General features: G+C 39.1%; 1 protein-coding gene across 1 annotated transcript in view; it reads left to right on the top strand.

The window, feature by feature from the left end:
* Positions 1–14,110, top strand: part of TMTC2 (transmembrane O-mannosyltransferase targeting cadherins 2) — a gene marked incomplete at both ends in the record, with an annotated part of 412,037 nt that extends 397,927 nt beyond the window's left edge. The window contains one exon of the mRNA XM_079715466.1: positions 13,931–14,110. Coding sequence (XP_079571592.1) covers positions 13,931–14,110 — 180 coding nt within the window. The remainder of the gene's footprint in view (positions 1–13,930) is intronic.
* Positions 14,111–17,788: the final 3,678 nt, after the last annotated feature.

Consider the following 17,788-nt stretch of genomic DNA (forward strand, 5'->3'; position numbering starts at 1 on the left):
TAATTTTCTAAGAATATTGCCTTCATAATTACCACTTAATTTCTTCTTCTCTTGGATGAACCAAAGAAGGTCACAAAGTTCTAAAACTTCTGTCTTTGACTGAAGTAAATAAAAGTGTTAAATTGTAGGCATTAGAGCATAGCTTAATTTCTATGAACCATTTCAAGATACTGAAATTGGATTTAGTTATTATATGTAATGGACATTAAGCATGTATGAGACAAATGGCCTATAATTTAATTAGATACTTAGTGAAGTATTTATAAGATACTTTAAGACTAGCTAATATGTAATAGCAGAAAAGGATCTTGCCTCTAATTTCTTACATGAAATAATTGAGATGTGCCTCTCTTATACTTCTAGAGAAGTTCTTTTTGTTTTCTTGTTCAGATACAAATCATAAGTAGAGATGAAATGTAGCCAAGTTTTTTCTATAGTCAAATATCAAATCACTATTCAAGGTTGTTGCATTGTCAATACAAAATTATGTTTTTTGAGTAGGTGAAAATGTATTTGTGATTTTGTAGACATATTTGACATGTATCACATATTCATTATGGTTCCCTAACTCTGTATTGAAGGTGAGTCTAAAAGAAATCAAAGTTGGCATAAGACAATTAATCATTGGAATAATTTATTTTGTTCTACCTTCCTTTTCAAGTATTTTGGTTGTTATTTGTGAGTATGGGTGAATAAGTGTTCAATAAGTATATCTGAGGCTCTCAGTTGCTTGGACTCTTGCTCTGTGCAGTTGCTTTATTGATTGCTTATTATTTGCTTGCTTGCTCACTTGTTTTATATTAATAGGTTAGACCAAGGACGGGAGTCAAGAAAATAAGTGTGTATTATTTTCAAAAATAGAGTTGCTCAGAGAAGAGATAAGATTAGGTCACGGTGATACAAAATCTGTTTTATTTACAATTTTGGAAGCTATTATGCAGAAAAGTGTCATCAAGCCAGTCTTTAATGCCTTCCTATAATGTGCTGACTATACAGGCTTTAAGTTAGGAGGTTCAGTCTGAACGTGACAATTTCAGGTAACGAGCGTTTCAGAAGTAAAGGCCAAGTGTGCAAATGAATGCAGAGATCTTGAGGGGGAGATGTGAGCTTAGACTACGTGAGTGGCAGAAGTTCTGCCATTCAGCCTCCCTTGATTTGCCATGAGTGTAGATACACACAAGCCATGTTTATTTTTACATTTTCAGCAGGTGTGACACTTTGGCCAGTATAATGGCTTGGAATACAGCATGGCTTCACCTTGATTGGTGTGTCCTGATGGAATATTTTCTGAAATGATGTGTGAAGACCTTGCATCATTATTTTTACAAGCATGTATCAACAAAGTCTAGGCCCTAGGAAAGTGCAAATAGAATGCCATGCAGCAGACAGTGTGTTTACATTTTATTTTTAGTCCCTGGAAAGATTTATAGTTTCTGGAGGGATTGCTTTGCTCCTGCTCATTACATTTGATCTGGTCGTCCTAACTTAGAGCATTCACAAAACTTTCCACTTGCTGTGTGCCTGAATTCTCCCAGGGAGATGTTTTTCTTCCTATTTCATTCTGTGGATGTACAGTTGCTGCCTTCTAATGTCATGTTGAAATGTGATTGCTCTGAATGACACTGTCAACCTTGCATTAATCCTGCTTGTTCACACCAGGGTCCCCATCTGCTTTGTGAAAGGGAAAAAAAAATGTGCTATCCATCTTTAGAGAGTGTATGCCTAACCTAAATTTCATCTTAATCCACTGTTTTAAGGTCTCTGACATGCTTATTTCCGTAATAAAAAAATGAATATTTCCAATTAGTCCCATTCAGGAACAAATCTGTCATTTCCACAGCATGCAAATTACTGTCTCTCAGTTGACCTCCATCAGATCAAAGCTACTTATTGCAAACATAGAAGTTAATTATGAGAAGTGATGTACATAGGTTAAAAATAATCTCCTGGATCTGATTGTTGTGGCATCTGTCAAGTCTTTTGTGTGTGTGTGTGTGTGATACGCGGGCCTCTCGCTGTTGTGGCCTCTCCCGTTGCGGAGCACAGGCTCCGGACGCACAGGCTCAGTGGCCATGGCTCACGGGCCCAGCCACTCCGCGGCACGTGGGATCTTCCCGGACCGGGGCACAAACCCGTGTCCCCTGCATCGGCAGGCGGACTTTCAACCATTGCGCCACCAGGGAAGCCCCTGTCAAGTCTTTATTCCAGTATAACTTTGATTCTGTCAATGTGGTATGTCCATACCTCTTGCTGTATTGTATTTTTTGGATCAGATCAATTTACACAGCAAAAAAAAAAGAAAAAAAGAAAAGGCCAGCCTCCGACCCCCACCCCGCCCAGCAAAAGAAAAGAATTAGCTCTCTGCTTCCATCTTCCATGGCAGTTGAGTTCTTAAATATTATAAGTCTAAAACTCAACTTCCAACATGTCTCTGAAAATACATTTTAATAACAACATGATTATTCCAGTGACATGTTTCAACTCCTTGGAATGAGCAGTCATTGTATTAGATATATTCAAACTCATGCTTCACACATACACACTTGGATGGCCTGTACAGCTGGAAATCCTTCTGTGTAACATGACTATGATTGAGAAAGCATGCACGTGTTCCTCCCTCCTCTTCATGCTAAAAAGAAACGAATAAAGTGCAGAGTGAATTATGTCGCTTAAATCGTATTTGGACTAGAAACAGGCAAGGACTTTGGTTCAAAGAAAAGGAGAAGATGCTATGGGCTTTTGTAGCAGCTCTCTAGATTAGTAAGAGAAGACAGCTCTTGGTGTTTGAGAGACATAATGTTTGCCAACTGTGCAGATCTTTTTCTAAACTTTCCTTCATTGTTTTTAACCTTCAATAAATTCTTCTTACTTTGATTTTTCTAATCTTCATGCACTTTAAGTCATCGTATATTTTCTCACATAGGTAGAAATTTCTTTAGTCATTTTCCTTCAAATGATGAGCTACGTGCTTGTTGCAAATCAAGATAAAGTGTGCCAATTGCATTTTTAAAATTTATTTATTCATTTAATTTTTGGCTGCATTGGGTCTTCGCTGCTGCACGCGGGCTTTCTCTAGTTGCGGTGAGCGGGGGCTACTCTTTGTTGCGGGGCGCAGGCTTCTCATTGTGGTAGCTTATTGCAGAGCACAGGCTCGAGGCGCGTGGGCTTCAGAAGTTGTGGCACACAGGCTTCAGTAGTTGTGGCTCGCGGGCTCTAGGGCGCAGGCTCAGTAGTTGTGGCGCACGGGCTTTGTTGCTCCGCGGCATGTGGGATATTCCCGGACCAGGGCTTAAACCCGTGTCCCCTGCATCGGCAGGCAGATTCTTAACCACTGCGCCACCAGGGAAGCCCCCAATTGCATTTTATAAAAGCTGTGAGTAAGGGATAGGGGGAGAAGAGGGTTATTATTATGAGATTGTATGAAATCATGTGTGTGTGAAACTTTTGAAAACTGTAAAGCACTATACAATTTAAAGAATTTTTCATTCAATTAAAAAAAGTTAAAAAAAAAAAAAAAGCTGGGAGTGAAACTTAGGTGGCCTGGGATCAAGGTTTTCCATTTGGATCATGTGAGAGACTTACTGTGAAATTAAAGGACATAAGGAAAACCTATCTTTGAAATAGGATCATCCTCAGTGAAGAATAATTTCTGAGGTCATATCCTTAATTTAGTAGATGTACTTTAAAATCTGCTAGAAATTGCCACCACCTTTGAAATGACTTTGTTACAGTCACTGTTTGCTATCCCCCAAACCACAGCTGTTGACATTTTGATTGCTACTGAAATGAATAGCACTCCACACTGTGGCAATCAAACCCATCATAAAAGTTAAATGAACATTCTTGTAATACCCGCTGGATGGAACAGAGGTAGGAGATAAGGATTGAGCACACAGGATAAAACATGTCACTGACGAATTGAAGCTACTGCTTAATACAGCGTCGTGTCTTGCTTGTCACCTATATCTGTTTTGTTTTATTCAAAGCTATTTCAAAAACACAAATACTGTGTTGAAACTGAGAATCAGAATGAATCATTTCTATTATCTGTCAGCATTTGCCTTGCCATTGCTAGACTTCCTGTGTTGTTTTCCCTTGCTGGATGTACAGTTTGATAAATCTTTTTGCAGAGATGCTTTATTCAAAATATGGCTGCAGGGCTTCCCTGGTGGCGCAGTGGTTGAGGGTCCGCCTGCCAATGCAGGGGGCGCGGGTTCGTGCCCCGGTCTGGGAAGATCCCACATGCCGTGGAGCGGCTGGGCCCGTGAGCCATGGCCGCTGAGCCTGCGCGTCTGGAGCCTGTGCTCCGCAACGGGAGAGTCCACAGCAGTGACAGGCCCGCATACCACAAAAAAAAAAAAAAAAAAAAAAAATGACTGTAGTCAGCATATGACTACAAAGAACTATCATTTCTGAATTGGGAACATTGCATTGGTTGTGGGGTTTTTTTGTCATAAAATTTTGTGAAAGATCTTTCAATTGTTGTATTAATATTTCATTTTTTAATAAAACTTTTTCCATTTTGGTCTGGTCTCAGAAGGGTTGACATCATGGCTGTCACTACTAAGATCTGAATCTCCAGACTAATTGAAATGCAGACCCTGCTCTGTGAGGGCTTCTCTCCACTGCTGGCTCTGCTCTCTTCAGTTTGCTTTAAAAAGTAACAAACTGACTTTGATAGGACCCATTCATTTCAAAAGTTTCTGTATCATTCTTATTTCAGAAGAATAAAAGATTTGAAGCAACCTGATCATTTATCTTGTCTAAAAGCTTCACACCCATAAGGAAGGAATCTCCCTTTACCCCTTAGCTCAGTCTTCGTATGTCCTTTGTAGACATGTCTGATTCTTCTTTGGTGTAGAAGAATTTGTATTCATGGCCTGGACTATAAACTCCTTGAGGGCGGTGAAGCCTTCTTCTGTACCATGCCCTATAGTTCTTAAAACAGGGCATGGAGGGCTTCCCTGGTGGCGCAGTGGTTGAGAGTCCGCCTGCTGATGCAGGGGACACGGGTTCGTGCCCCGGTCTGGGAAGATCCCACATGCCGCGGAGCGGCTGGGCCCGTGAGCCATGGCCGCTGGGCCTGCATGTCCGGAGCCTGTGCTCCGCAACGGGAGAGGCCACAACAGTGAGAGGCCCACGTACCAAAAAAAAAAAAAAAAAAAAAACAGGGCATGGATATCAGTTTTGCCTACCTCACAAATTTCAGGAGCATAAATGATACATAGTAGAATGTACACCTCCTAATAGTGATAAATGCCAAGTGTGCAATTAAAGTTGGCTCAAGACACAGAGCAAAAAACTATATTGTTCTTTTTCACCACTTATATAGCATATCTGGCAGCAACCTTGACATATAGTAAGTGCTTAATAAATGTTTGTTAAATTATGCTGTTTGGACTAGAATTTACCTCTCCTAGGTCACCTCTTTTTGCTAAACCGTACAAATTTTCCTTCTTTCAGAAAGCATTCACTGAGAGTTTCTTTCACATGCCAGAGCCTGGCACTAGCACTATGAAAACAAAGTAAATTCACTATCTTACCTTCCAGCATAGAAGACAGACACAACAAGTAGATACAATTCATTGTGGCAAGTGTTGCAATTAATGTATGTAGACAGTGCTATGGCAACATAGAAAGTAAGCTATGAACAAGAGATTGTTCAGTTCGTTTTTGAAATGAACAGAAATTTGTAAAAAAGAGAGTGGAAGAAGAGCTTTGTCAGAAGCGTAGTTTGATAAGAAATGGATGCTCAAAATAGCACACGGCAGAAAGAGAAGTTTCACGTGGCTCATGAAGAATGTATATGGAGGGCTTATTTGGGGTGCCAAGTTGTAAAGGGTTTCTTAGTACTGGGATGAAGAGTGGATTCTTTTCTGTCGGCACAGGTTGACCCTCTAAACCCCCATGTGCTTAAGAAAGACAGATGGTCAGGTGGAAGGTATTGGAGTAAGGAAGAAATTGAAAGTGGGGAGAAGAGGAGGCTGATAGCATTTAGGAATGGGATGAGATGCTAACCCAGGCAGTGCCAGTAGAAATGGAGGGCAGTAAAGAGAGGAAGAATATGAAACATATTGTTCATCTTAAATTTGCTTGTTGCCCCTGGGAAAAGGAGCTAAGAAGCCAGAAAGCAAGGCATCTGAATAGAGACAGAGAAGCAGGCCATAAAGAGAAGTCTTTTCCAGGGCTTCCCTGGTGGCGCAGTGGTTGAGAGTCCGCCTGCCGATGCAGGGGACACGGGTTCGTGCCCCGGTCCGGGAAGATCCCACATGCCGCGGAGCAGCTGGGCCCGTGAGCCATGGCCGCTGAGCCTGCGCGTCCGGAGCCTGCGCTCCGCAACGGGAGAGGCCACAACAGTGGGAGGCCCGCGTACCTGAAAAAAAAAAAAAAAAAAAAAAAAGAGAAGTCTTTTCTGCATGCTAGGAGCACCAGCAAAAAGCCATCCTTCTCCCACATACAGTGGTCCAGGCTTCCCATAGTCACTGTGACTCATTTTGGTGGCTCCTGCTGTCCCTCTCGCTGCCCAGATTTCTGTTATCCTCCTCTCACCGCATTGAAAGTGCACCTATATCAAGGATTTTCCATTTTAGGTATAACAGACTTTTCACCTTCGAAACAGTGGTTATCTAGTTGTTAGTCTTGAGAAAGTGACTCTGACCAGGAAAACACCAGGCCAGACAGTCTTATTTACCAGCTGTTCTGAGGTGATGGGAGCCCTGAATAATTACCTTTCAAATATCACCATGTAGTTGACAATCCATACAGAACGTATTCTGTCCAAATGTTAAAGAACAGGTGGATCGGGCTTCCCTGGTGGCGCAGTGGTTAAAAATCCGCCTGCCAATGCAAGGGACACGGGTTCGAGCCCTGGTCCGGGAAGATCCCACATGACGCGGAGCAACTGAACCCGTGTGCCACAACTACTGAGCCTGCGCTGTAGAGCCCACGAGCCACAACTACTGAGCCCGTGAGCCACAACTTCTGAAGCCCGCGCGCCTACAACCTGTGCTCCACAACAACAGAAGCCACCGCAGCGAGAAGCCAGCGCACCGCAACGAAGAGTAGCCCCCGCTTGTCGCAACTAGAGAAAGCCCACGTGCAGCAACGAAGACCCAACACAGCCAAAAATAAATAACTTAAAAAAAAAAAAAACAGGTGGATCACTGAAGAGGAAATGTAAAAAGCTAGTAAGCTTCTGAAAATATTATTAACCTCTCTAGTAATCAGGAAAAAAAACTAAGCACAGAATAAGATACTGTTTTCCAACTCTCAATTTGCAAAACTTAAAAAGCCAGACAATACTAAGTGGTATTAAGGATAGGAAACAGAGACCCCTGTTACATGTTGATGCTAATGCATTTTGCTACAACCACACAGAAGGGCAATTTGGTGATATCTGGCAAAGTTGAAGATCCCCCATGTCTAGCAACTCCAGTCTTAGAAACTCTCCCATAAGTACATGTGGAGATATTCACAAGAATATTGATGGCAGCCTCCTTTTTTTTAAGATGAGAGGTTTTTTTTTTTAATTGAAGTGTAGTTGATTTACAGTGTTGTATTAATTTCTGCTGTACAGCAAAGTGATTCAGTTATACACACACACACACACATTCTTTCTTATATTCTTTTTCCTTTATGGTTTATCACAGGATATTGAATATAGTTCCCTGTGCTAGACGGTAAGACCTTGTTGCTTATCCATTCTGTATCTAATAGTTTGCATCTGCTAACCCCAAACTCCCAATTAATTCCTCCCCCATCCTCCTTCCCCTTAGCAACTACAAGTCTGTTCTTTATGTCTGTGAGTCTGCTTCTGTTTTGTAGGTAGGTTCATCTGTGTCATATTTTAGACTCCACATATAAGTGATATCATATGGTATTTGTCTTTCTCTCTCTGGCTTACCTCACCTAGTATAATAATCTCTAGTTGCATCCATGTTGCTGCAAATGGCATTATTTCATTCTTTTTTATGTCTGAGTAGCATTCCATTGTTGATATGTTCCACATCTTTTTTATCCATTCATCTGTCAATGGACATTTAGGTTGTTTCCATGTCTTGGCTATTATGACTAGTGCTGTTATGAACATAGGAGGGCATGTAGCTTTTTGAATTATAGTGGCAGCCTCTTTTCAATAGTCTGTAAGCCAGTCCTTCAGAAAATGGGTAGTCATTCAACAGAATTTATGTGAAACAACAAAACCTTACATATATCAACAAGGATAAATCTGAAAAACAAAAAGATGAGCAGAAATTTCAAATTCCAAGTGAGTGCTGGTCAGGATGGCATCCCATGATGGATAATGACATATGTATACAATTAAAACTTACAAATGTATAAGATCATACATTTGCTATGGGTACACAAAAAATAGAAGTGTGAAACATACATGGGAATGATAGACACCAACTTCAGGAGAGTGGCTTTCTTAGAAGGAAAGGGGGGTTATTTCACTGAAAGATATTTGGGGGCTTCAGTTGTCTTTATAAAGTTTTATTTGTTAGGCAGGTGCACAGTTTTTATGGTACTCTGAAATTCTTCTATGACTAAAATACTTACAATAAAGAAAAAACCCTGCATATGGCTTTACTTGTGTGTTCATTCATTTAACCTGTCACCCGTCAGTCTTTTCAGCTCCCCATTCATTTATTATTCTTTTCTGTCAAAATAATTTTATTTAAACAATCTCAGAAGTTGATCACGGCTTAAACCAAGTTGGGAGAAAGGAGCATAACTATAATTGAAAGACAGATTTAAGGGAGATTTGAGGGTGAAGTTGCCAAGACTGAACAACTGGATGAATGTATATGTGTGCATGTGGGGGAATGTATTCATTCCCCAGGAATCAAGGGTAATGTATTGAGGTTTCTAGCTTGGTATCAGCCCACTGCACATGCCAGTGGGACCAAGGAGAAGGAGTGATAGTGGAACCGAGGAGAACAGGGTATCTAATTTTGTCTCAGTCCATGTCACACTTTTTTCCCATAAACCTGATAGATAATCTTAAAAACTTTAATTCGGTAATTATTTATTAAATATTTGCCATGTACAAGGCACAATAAATATAAAGAGATCCCTTAAATGTATGCATAAATACTCTTTTTCATGAATATGTTTCTTTAAAGTTTATACCATTCATTTTTAAGCATCATGTACAGTTACTGCTTCAGTAAATTAAATTGGGTAAGCAATTTCAACTGAATCCAGTTGAATGGCAGTAGGCAGCCTTCATTAAGTTATGGGGTAACTATTTGAAAAAGAGTGAGAATCCATTAAAACCTTCAGACTGTGCAAACTCAATTTAAGTTTGCAAATTCAGAAGGGAAGTTAAAGGTGGTTATCTTGAAAACATCCCCCAAATGTGTAGTGTATTAACTGAATAACAGCTGGGTAAGGCTAACTTCAGACATTCTTTCTTAAAAGTTATTTAGTTCTTACAAGAGTAAATGTACAACTATATGGATAATTTCAGCAACACTTTGAGTGAAAATTGATATATCTATAAAACTAGAACTATTGGTCTGTTATCTCTGTCTTCATCTTTTTCATAGCTTCTCTTGCCTCTTGATTTATTTTCAGAAAAGGGAAGTGGTCTCAGGGACGAATGGGATACAGAGAGGCCAGTCACTGTGTGGGTTTTCAACTCCAGAACTTTTCAACCAAGTCCTTCTTTTCCTTTTCCTAGGCCTCACCCATGTCCTCTGTTCAAAGTTCTATATTTTAGTCCTGTTCCCAGTAGAAACATGGATTCCCAATCTTAAATCCCCTTATGGTCTCACTATTCCTCCTCCATAGATATCTTTCCAAGACTATGTAATAGGCAAAGGCTAGGAAGATGATTTTGTGTTCCAGTGCTGTGTGATCAGCTGGGTTCCTTGGGAGCCTCAAGGGCATTAGATTAGAATAAGACCTTCATAATCTTACCTTTGCCCTACCTCATCCCAATATACATCTACATATATATTAATTTTAATTTTGCTTATTGCCTCCAATGTTAGAGAAGAAAGCCAAAGACCACAGTGAAGTAACAATAAAGGCATAATTCCCTAGAGACTTGGAAAAGACATCATTCGTTGCCTCATTATGGCTGCTAGTCAGCCCCTTTGATGTAAAGCATCTGTCCTCTTCAAGGAAACGAAAAAGGTCTGGTTTTCCTTTCTAGTCTGTGAGGAGCCACAAGCCCCATGTTACTGGGTTGCAAGCTGCTTGACTGCGTTTGTTAACATGCTGAAAATTTCATCGGCTGTCTTTAATAAAAGAGGATGTGTGTGAGGGAAGACATCAGCAGATGTGGTTGGGTTTCTGTTCCCCAGTCCATGAGTCATAGCTGGCAGAGAGCAATGACACTACTATGTAATCAGACAGCCAGTCAGTCACCTGGACTTCTTGCATTTCAGTTATATCGTGAGGTAGTCTTTAAATCTGTTTAGAAACCTTTACATGCTCTTCTTTGGTTATGAAAAGGCTTTTCATTCCCTCTCCTTCTGTCTAACAATATTTAGTCATTTATGGCTTCTGTTAATAAAGTTTCATTTGAACATTTATTACCTTAAATAATTACATGGCCAAGAGAAGAATTCTACTTTATGGAAGGATGGACATGTGATCTGATACACTTTTGTTCTGTAGGAACTTCATCTTCTTATAGGAAACTTCATCTCAAAAACCCTAAAAGGACGTAATCTAGAATCTGGAAATAACCTCTAGAACCATGCTTCTCCAATTTTAATAAGCATACAAAGCACTGGGAGATCTTGTTGAAATTCAGATTCTGAGTCAGTAGGTGGCAACTGAAATTCTGAATTTCTGTTAAGCTCCCAGGTGATGCCAATGCTACTCCTTGCAATTTTTGTAGCAAGGCTAGAAGACCTGAAGGCATTCAGTCCAGTGGGCATCCACTAAGCTACCCTGGTCATTGCTGTGGAGGAGAGACATGACAGGCTTAAAAGATAAAGAAGCCCTTGTCTTTGAAGAGAGAAAATAACCATATAAGAAGAAAGTCTTCTGTATCTAGTTTTATTCATAAATGTTTAACAAACACATGAAATTTTTAATCAAAATAATGGTTGATACTATCAAAGCAGTTACCTAAGGCAATGATACTCTTATGTCACATTTGAGCACACCAGTATGTAAATTTCATCAGTTTCTATTTATTCAAATAAGAAGTTATAGTGATGTTTTAAGCGTTACATAATGTATGTCCATAGGCTTTTAAATTAAAAAAAAAAGCTTTTTTTTACTCTATTAGAATAGACATATCTAAACCAAAATGTTTCATCTGAATGTAGACATCTATAGCTGCTTTAAAAATATTGAATGATCTTAAATATGCACATTTTTAGTTTATTTGGATTTTGACTCTTTAGGGGACACAGTTAATGAGTATATGTGAGCTTTCAAGAGATCGGTTATCCCACATTAACTTCATGATGTCAATTCTTTATTATTTTTGTTTAATGAGTAACACTAACGTGGATAATGCAAAATTAGAATCATTCCAAACACCATTATAATTAGCATTCCGAACTCATTTTGATAACAGATATAACTTCCTAATTGTGTTTTCTTCAAATAATATTAACTTTTTTTCATCACTTGATAGCAGAAAGGTGACTTCAAAGTAGTCTAAGGAGAGATGGACCCCAGGCTGCAATTTAGTAACAATAGTAAAGCCTATTTATGTGGCTTGGTATGTACTTCACCACCTGTTTTCACAGCTGTCTTTTCCAGGTTTAACCTAAGAAAGGCTACAAACCTAGTATAGGCAGAGCCAGTTCACACATCCTCAGCATTTGGACTCAGTGGTCATTCAGGCATATTGACAAGAAGATCCTACTTTGTGTGTTTGAGATGATGAGGAGACAGAAAAGAAGAGGGAAAAGACAATAATTTTGTATCCTCATGTAATCTCATTAACAACCCTGTGAAGCAAGTACTGTTCTCATCCCGTTTCCAGAAGAAACTGTGGTCTCAGTGCTTCCTAAGTGCACATGTCACTGGAGCAGAACTGGCATTGGAACCTAGGCATGTGATTCTGTAACCTCTTGAGTGTTTTTAATAATCCCCTTGAGTTGCAATTATAGTTAGGTACAGACTCTGATAATAAAGTGGTTCAAGAAATAACCACTACCCCACAGAGCCATCTGGTTTCTCTCAGCCCCAACACTGGGCCTTTTCTATTTCTGGTTAGTAGGGAATGGTCTCCAGCCGTGGTTCTCCCTCCCCATTTCCTCTCTTCCCACTCAGGATAGCAGGAAGTCTGAACGTTTTATCTACTTAGCATCTCCAGTAAGTCAGGCTGTGAACACACTTCGCCTTCAATTTAGTAGCTGTTTATTGGCAGTCATGCTAAGCTCTGGGAGTGGACATAATTCAGAAATGTGTCCCAGCATCAAGAAACTCAGTATAACAATGGGTGATATGATAACAAAGTTCTTTCAGGAAGACAGAGTAGGTGGTGTTATTTTAGGTTTCCAGTGTGGAGCTATTCACTGCTCAAAAGCTATGTTTATTTGGATTGGTGTTTAAAATTAGAAGTTGGCCATCTGTATTTTTCTTGATAACTATGGAGTCATCCTAACCAAAAGGTTTTCGAAGGTCAGGAATAGCTTATATTTGCAACATTATTTTTGGAAAAGAAAAAAGGATACAGAAGAGTCGGAAAATAATACCCAGCAGTTGAAGACTTAAGACAACTTTGGTATACATCCAAAGAGACATGTTATGCAGCCATTGAAACAAAAATTATAAAGTATGTATAACAACATAAAAATCGTAAACATGCATGTGCTAGACCTCAAGCAAAATGAGACAAGAAAAAGTGAACTTGACATTTGTGGAGTGCTTATTATGTGCACGTATCAATACTATGCTACATTTATTTTCTCATTTTATCTTTCTGACAACATGCAAAAAAGTTGATGTTTATTCAGTATTTCATAAATGAAAGAACTGGGACACAGATATGTTAGGGGACCTCACCATGGTCACAGCCGGTGGTTGAGCAAGAACTCAAATCCAGATCTCTTCAAATCCAAATCTGATCATCTTTTCCCAGCTGATTTACTCTGAGCTATTCAACCCTCCCCCCAGCATTGTTTTTGATTCAGAAATAATTGTATTTACAGTAAAGAGTGGAGTCATATGAATTCAGCTGAAAAAAAAATGCTTGCATTGTGAAAACACTAAACCATAAAAATAATTGTGAATTATTTTAGGCTGTATCATAGTTGCCAAGACAATTAATAGTTGACACCATCTGTAAAATGAAAATATAATCTTAGCATAAACAATTTTAGTTTTATCTGATGTTTGAAATATGCATTTATGTAACTGCCAAGGTATCAGCTGCCCTTTGTTAGCCAGAAAGTTCCAGGGACAAGACAAGAACAGGACAGCCCTTATTCGTAGATAACAAGCAAAGTGTTTTTTCCTTTGGGAAGGCCTTATTTTACTTATTTATATATGTTTGCAGAAATGGCCTAGAATATTGCTAAGGAGAGAAAGCAAAGAATGGGTAGACATAGATTTGTCAACTTTTCCCACTTAATTTTTTATTGCTTGGCATTGAGTTGAAAAAAAGTTCAATTCTTTCCGTCTAAAATTGTATCCCGTTTAACTTTTTTCTCAAGAAAGTACAGTGTGACTAGGTTACTAGGTCTCCATAGGTAACCTATACTTTCTCATTAAAGAAAAAGCTATTTCCTTAACTGCCTGCCCTCTTTAAAGCACAAAGTACACAGCAGCTGTTTGAAAACCTTTTTTTCCCTTCCTGTTTTATCTATTTGTATAAATTGCTACATTGCTTCCATAAAATGCCTCCAGACATAAGGGAGTCATTTGCATAAATGGATGAAGATTTTTGTCTTCCATGAAGGAAAGCTTGCCATGGCCTCTTAATCGTTTTCCTTCCTCTCTCTGGTTCCAGTATCCGGCTGCTCTGATGAACTTGGGAGCCATCCTGCACCTCAATGGACGACTCCAGAAGGCCGAGGCCAACTACCTGCGAGCGCTACAGCTCAAGCCGGATGACATCATCACACAGTCCAATCTCCGCAAACTCTGGAACATCATGGAAAAGCAAGGCTTGAAGACTTCCAAGACTTGACACAGGAGGGCCGTACCTCATCCTTCTCCATATTTGAAAGCCGGCTTCATTAACGAACAGAACTTCCCAGCAGTGCTATGACAAGAGCTAGTTTGGACTTCAAAACCGGGGGGCAGAGGTCACTGAGGTCACTGCTACTTCTGGGAGTATCCACTTTGCTGTGGGCACAGCCGTTAACACCAAAAAGAGGAACATTGGAAACCTCCTGCAGGATATAATTGTTACCCATAGAACTGTAAACCAGAGCACTTAAAACAGGATCTTTTGGCATTCTTAAAGGGGGGAGGGGAGTCTAAGTTTCAAATTTTGTTCAATTTTGAAAGCTCACTTAGAAATTATACTGTTCCTGAAACACTGTGAGAGGAAGTCAGAATTTCTCTTCAGCCACGGTAAACTATTACGGTCAAGTGTTCACACGCAGTGATTCAAGTGTCATGTGAATCCTGGTGAGCTGGCCGGTTGTCCTGACGCTGCTGTCTTCCCTCTTTGGGACAGCCTGCTTATCAGTGTCTAAAACTTAGAAAACTTTTTTTTTTTTTTAATACTGTGTCAGGATCTGTCAGAGTCTACATTTGTTTCCTGACTAGTGCACATAACGCTTTATGATTTAGATGTCACCATCTTTTGGGCATCCTTTGCTTTTCATGTTCTAAAAAGGGTATACAGAACAGAGCAAACCATGTTTCTCACTGGTGTTGTAGGAGGGAATGGGGAGGCCTTATGTGTTCCAGGCAGGCGTATTTTACTTTGACGTCACTGACGTTTTCCCAAAACTGCCTAGGAGGATTCATTGTATTAATTCTTAGGCTTTTGAAATTGCCTTTTAAAATGGCTATTCCTGGTTAACGCTCATGCTAAGGCAGTAAATCAAAAGGAAGCTTAACAAATGGTCTAGTTCCAATAACTAACCAGCAGCTGTGAGACAAAAGGGAAGATGCTTTGTGCCTTCCAGATGTTGCTGGGTTAAAAATCAAGTCTGTGCGAGGGTGTATAATGATGGTTGCCAACGATTTTATATTTTGGAAAGAGTCGGTATGAAATGCTAATCACTTCCTAATAGGTACCTAAACAGCAGTGCTGATAAGTTTTTGAGGAATTATTTTTAATCATACTTTGTTCTTCCCAAAAGACATAAAAAATGACTTATTTTAAGCTGCAGTAGACTATAGCATTAGCCCACGTGTTTCTAGGTCTCCTGCCAAGTGCTTTTCACAGTTGAAAACTATTTTTCACTAGCAAATTTGGCATTTTATTTCATTACCTATTAGTAACCACTTCAGTGATAATTTCACAAGTAAAAGACTATAAGGGAAGTAGAGAGAAAGAAACATTTACTGAACATTTTTTGACTTGCAGTCAAACTTTGCTACTAAAAATTAACTTTCTAAAAACAACGATCCACTCTCAACTTCTTCCTAGAGAAAGTAGCTATACAATACCCAACATATTTATTTATTTATTATTCTACCATAGCAAAATAACAAAACTTGATTCATTAAACCAGTTCTTTGCAACTTAAAATTAGCTTTTTTTCTTGTCCTTTCACATTCAGTGTATATATGGTCAGCGTCCCCATTTAAGGGAAGCTGGACATGCAAATAGATCATATTATGTTTTCTTCATATTTTATATGTTTTGCTGCATATCTGAATAAGGTGGGATAAAGAATTAAAGTAGTGTTCCTACGGCATTAGTGTTTTGGTGAGAAAGGCAACATAGTGAGAGAGATTTGTTGATGGCATTAAAAGAAGGCCCTCCTAATATGTATATTATTTGGTAAACATTTCATTGAAGGGCCAAAAGTTAAATTATAATTAAATCACTGTGTTTTCAGAACGATATTTAATGTTTAACAACAACAAACACGTGGTCAAACCAAAAGCATGGATTGAAGTATATTTTTCATCTTCTAGTGCATTGGCAATTGCAAAACAAAAATTCATAAAGGAAAAAAGGAATTTAATGTAAGGATATAGAGGTGAATTCAGTGTCTAACATTTTTATTTATTTAAATAGTTATTGACCTATGATGACTTCCTAGTCTTAACATTTTGTGTCTTTTTATTGTTATTGTTCTTCTTTTCACACACTTGGTTCTTGGTAGGTTCGCTGATGGCACAGCAGAGGCACTTCATGTTGACCCAGTTCCCAAGTAGCGTTAATAATTGGGCCTGTGTCATAAAATGGATCATTAACAACTAAATGTCCCTGACACCTTTCACTACAGGGCTGGGCTTAGTAACTGACCAACTTGGGGGGAGTGTTGAGGGGGTCTGTAGAACATGGTCAAAAAATGTCTCCGCTCAGGGATTTATGGTGGATTATTGCAGACAGTGCTAAAAATATAGAGCACAAGTTTACTAAATTAAAATTTTATTTTTTGAGAAACTGTTGTTTGTATAAATTATCAAGATTTGTAGGCTTTCCTTTTGTAGAAATAATTGTTTTATGTGCCAGAGAATTTCGATTTTGTTTTCAACAATAAAGCATTGATAACAAATACGTTTATTAGCCTTTTTAAAATCGTCTACAGCAACAACACTTATACTGTCTTGGATTTTAACAGACCGATGAGAAAGCTGGAAATCTCCAGAAACTTTTCCCAAACCCCATTTTAGATATTAACTTTGTAGATTCCTTTAGGTTTTTTTAAATGACCTCATCAAGTTGTCTCACATATTTGGAACTTTCTCATTTGATCCACGATTTACTTGCTAAACAAAAGGTCTTCACTCTTTGGAAGTAGACAATGAGCTAACACAATAACATCAGAGAGCAGTTGTAAGAAGTTGGGAGAATGTTTTGGAAAACTTAAGAGAAAAACTTCACAGAAATTTCAAGTGAACAAGAAGCTTCAAATTCCAGCAGTACCCCAGGGGGCAAAATACATCTCAAATCTCTGGAATAACAACATCAAGAGGTCAATATGTGGTGAAGTGGCAGAGAGAATGAAAGCCAATTCAAAGTCTTCTCTGGGGCTTCCCTGGTGGCACAGTGGTTGAGAGTCCGCCTGCCAATGCAGGGGACACGGGTTCATGCCCCGGTCCGGGAAGATCCCACATGCCATGGAGCAGCTGGGCCCGTGAGCCATGGCTGAGCCTGCGCATCCGGAGCCTGTGCTCCGCAACGGGAGAAGCCACAACGGTGAGAGGCCCACGTACCGCAAAAAAAAAAAAAAAGGACAAAGTCTTCTCTGATTGCATTCTGCAGGAAGACCACCCAAAATCACAATGGAAGAAGGTTAAAATCCTGGTACGCACCTTTCTCTACTACAAAACTAAATAAAACAGAATTACCCTGGTTGCATTGCCATTTCAGCTTGTGGCAGTTCCAATGCTTAAGCCAAGTTTTCTAGCAATACCCCTTCATTAAACTGAGTTGAGTGTTAAATAGTAGGAAGCAAATTCTATAGTATTGGAAATAATATTTAAATTAAGTGAAAAATCATATTCCAAAGGTACATAGAAATGAATTGGAATGATTACAATTCTTAAATTATCCAAAGAAACCCAGTTTTTCCCTTGTAAGAGAATAACCACGGCTTAGATGCATTTCCTTTCTTTGTACTGTAAATGTATACTATGTAAAAACTGTCATCACTTTCATTTGTGAAAACATCAAATGAAAAGTCATTGGATCCCCAAATCTCAACTGTTTAGAAAGTGATTTTCAAAAATA

This window comes from Hyperoodon ampullatus (assembly GCF_949752795.1).
Source record: "Hyperoodon ampullatus genome assembly, chromosome: 11".
Taxonomy (NCBI): domain Eukaryota; kingdom Metazoa; phylum Chordata; class Mammalia; order Artiodactyla; family Ziphiidae; genus Hyperoodon; species Hyperoodon ampullatus.